The sequence below is a fragment of the Corapipo altera genome, unplaced genomic scaffold (assembly GCF_003945725.1).
Source record: "Corapipo altera isolate COAL_440 unplaced genomic scaffold, ASM394572v1 241, whole genome shotgun sequence".
NCBI classification, from domain to species: domain Eukaryota; kingdom Metazoa; phylum Chordata; class Aves; order Passeriformes; family Pipridae; genus Corapipo; species Corapipo altera.
Window position 1 is genome coordinate 55,813 of NW_020885157.1, and position 3,385 is coordinate 59,197.

At 65.8% G+C, this 3,385-nt stretch overlaps 2 protein-coding genes across 2 annotated transcripts in view; both read right to left on the minus strand.

Annotated features, from left to right (window-relative positions):
* LOC113960608 (ubiquitin-like modifier-activating enzyme 1) overlaps window positions 1–1,430 on the minus strand; it is an 11,973-nt gene extending 10,543 nt beyond the window's left edge. The window contains 1 exon segment of the mRNA XM_027631019.1: window positions 1,332–1,430. The gene's annotated coding sequence lies outside the window, so the exon portion shown is untranslated.
* Window positions 1,431–2,343: 913 nt separating this feature from the next.
* The window catches only part of NDUFB11 (NADH:ubiquinone oxidoreductase subunit B11), a 1,593-nt gene continuing 551 nt past the window's right edge, over window positions 2,344–3,385 (minus strand). Inside the window, exons 2-3 of the mRNA XM_027631022.1 lie at window positions 3,191–3,321; window positions 2,344–2,555 (exon numbers count right to left, since the gene is read on the minus strand). Of these exons, the coding sequence (XP_027486823.1) occupies window positions 2,432–2,555; window positions 3,191–3,321 (255 nt within the window). The 3' untranslated portion in view covers window positions 2,344–2,431. The remainder of the gene's footprint in view (window positions 2,556–3,190; window positions 3,322–3,385) is intronic.

Below are 3,385 nucleotides of genomic sequence, written 5' to 3' on the forward strand. Positions count from 1 at the left end.
GACAAACAGGGTCAGCTGGGGTCACAGGGACACTGGGGAGCTGGACAAATGGGGATGGGGACAAACAGGGATCGGAGTGACAAAGGGAGACAGGGACGGGGTTACAGGGACACTGTGGAGGTGGACATCAGGGGACAGGACACAAACAGGGTTAGCTGGGCAGAGGGACATCAGGGAGCTGGACATCTGGGGACAAGGGACAACCAGGGGTCAGCTAGGGTCACAGGGAAAGCAAGGGGACAGGAATCACATGAGGACAGGAGGAGGGATAGCAGGGAACTGGACATCTGGGGACAGGAGGCAGCCAGGGACAGGGGAACACTTGGAGGGACACTCTGGGGGCCAGAAGTGACTTTTTTGGGGATGTTGGGTGACACTGTCAGGGGTGGATGACACATGGAGGGGCAATGAGTGGGACAGGGGGCACACGGGATGACAGCAGGGACAAGGAGTGATGCTGGGAGACGTGGGGTGGCACCAGGTGACACTGGAAGTGGCATCAGGGATGGGGAGGGCGATGCAGAGTAACATCAGTTGACACCACAGGATGGACAGGGTGACACCAAGTGACACTAGAGATGGACAGGGTGACACTGGGTGACACCAGGTGACGCTGGGTCACGGGAGGTGGCACCAGGTGATACCACGGGATCAAAGGTGACGTTAAGTGACACTAAGGACGGACAGGGTGACAAGGAGTCATGGGCGGGGACACCAGGTGGGACGGCAGGTGACACCAAGTGACACCAGGGATGGATACGGTGACACTGCGTGACAAGAAGGGATGCGCGGGTGCAAGGGGGACTCTGGGTGACACTGAGGGATGGAGGAGGACATTGGGGAACAGGAACAGTGGCATTGAGGGACAAGGGGGGACACTAGGTCACACCGCCAGCACCCCCCGGACCCAGATACCGGGGGCTCCAAGAAACGAGGGTCCCGGGGCGGGTCCCGGTCCTGGGGTCCCATCACTGGGGGAGGTTCCATTGCAGGGGTTCCCCATTAACCGGGGCGTTCCCCATTGACCGCAGGGTCCCAGTTCCGGGGGTTCCATTGCGGGAGTTCCCCACCGCCGGGGGGCCTTTCCCAGCCCCGGGGGTCCCCGAGAGAGGGGTCCCAGTCCCGGGTCGGGTTCCCTGTCCCAGGGATCCCTGCGGGGGGGCGGTTTCACCTCGCAGACCCCCCCGTACCCCCCTCAGCGCCTCCTCTCAGGCCCGGCCCGGGGTCCCCCCGCCCGGTGTCGGTCCCGCGCGCCCCGAGAAGGCCCCCGCGCGCCTCCTCCGTCCTCGGCCGCCCCCCGGAGCCCCCCCTGTGCCCCGCGGGGGCCGCACCAATGTCGCTGTCCAGGCCCCGCCGCCGGGTCCCGCCCGCTCCGCTCGGCTCCTCCGCGACAAGATGGCGGCCGCGGCCGCTGCCACCCACCGCCCCCTCCCTGCGCGCTCCCGGCCACGCCCCGCGCACCGCCCCGTTGGCTGCCGCCGCCTGGTGCCGCGCGCCCATTGGCCGTCGCCTCCCGCCGCCGCCCGCCCCCCTCGCCCCTCGCCCTCGCCCGGCCCGTGGATTGGGCGGGCGCGCCCTCGCTGGCCACGCCCCTTCCCGCCGTAGGGCCCGGATGCGGAGGCCCCGCCCTTCCCGCATACGGATTTAGGGGGCGTGGCCTCGTGACACAGCGCGGCGCGCGCAGCCCCGACGGCGGCCCAGGAGGGACACGGGGAGCAGCGCGGCCGGGACGGGGGGCTATGGGAGGCACAGGGGGTGGGGGGACCCATGGGGGATCTACAGGGGCGACTTAGGAACCTAAAGGGGGGTTGTGGTGTGTAATGGAAGCTTACCAGGGCCTATAGGGGCCTACGGAGCGTATATGGCGAACTATAGATTAAAAAAACTGCAAAAGTTTATAGAGAATAGAGCAAATTACAGGGGACTATGGCGGGGTAAGGGGGCGTCCCTGAGATAATGCAGGAACATCCAGAGCGGTCCAGGGGTCTGAGAGGGTCTGCAGAGCCACATGGGGCTGTGGAGGGGCTGTAGGGGGGGGTCACATAGCGTCCTATGGGGGACCTGAGGGGTTCCAGGACCCTGGGGGAACCTCGGAGATCCGTAGGGCCTCATTGGGGAGTTACGGGGAGCTCTGTGGGGGCTGTAGGGTGAACGGCTCTAGGGGCCCGTGGGAGGGGCCACAGGGGCACATGGGAGAGGTCGGGGGCCCGGGAGGAGCCATAGCAGGAACACGTGATGTCGCACGTTGATGACGTAACGGCACCGTGAGAGCAGCCAGCAGACACACTCCCATCTTTGCGCCCCCCTCCCCTTTTCCCTCCCCCAAAATAAAAGACCGAGACATGACGAAACTCAGCGCTTTATTCACAAACCGACAGTGGGAACGCCCCGGCCCCCCAGGGGGGACCGCGGAGACTCGGGGTGGCCCACGTCACTCCGGGGGGGGCAGGGAGAGCCGCGCGGGGTCGTAGTAGTTGGAGGTGAGCAGGGGCAGCCCCAGCCGCTCCCGCTCCCGCACCTGGATCTCGGCCTCGCGCCGGGCCCACTCCATCAGCCTGGGGGGAGGGGACAGCCATGGGGGGCAGCCCCTGGCAGGGACCCCCACACCCCAGAGATCCACGTGTCTGGGGATCCCAAATCCACCCCCCCGCCGTGTCTAGCTCTCTCCCACAGAGCCCAGGTGTCCCTATAGATCCTTACAGCCCCCCATACCCTCCCACAGGGCTCTGTAGCCCCCCAAACCCTCCCATGACACCCCGTAGGTCCCCAGGGTATCATATAGCTTCCCATACGGCTCAGGGTTCCCCATGGGCTCCTATAGACCCCCCAAGGGCTGCCAGGGGCCCAACAGACCTGAAAACTCCAAGGGATTCACAAAGGACCGCCGTGGGCCCAAAGAGGCTTTCAGGGATCCCCAAATCCCCCCATAGGCTCCTATTGAATGCCTCTGGGCCCTACAGACCCCAATAGACAGCCCAAGACCCACTAAGAGCCCCCTACACCCACAGACCCCAATAGACACTCTAAGACCCCCCAGGAGCCCCATACACCCCACCACGGGCTCCTGTAGACCCCAATAGTGGATATGGAAGCCCCCCCCCCCTCCCTATAGGGCTCCCCCCCCCCCCGCCTGGGGCCACCCCTCTACCCCCTTCAGCCCAGGGGGGTTTCCCAGGGCCCCCTGACAGACCCGTAGTCGGGCAGGTAGTGCAGGAACACGGAGCCGAGAACGATGGCGAGAGAAACCCCGGTAAAGAACACCGCGTGCATGTTCAGCACGTCAACGTCGGGGTCGGCTGAGAACCCGTGATAGTCGGGGTTCTGCGGATGGGGGGATAAACGAGGGGCCTGTCCTTGAGCCCCTCCCAGAGACCCCCCCCCCCCC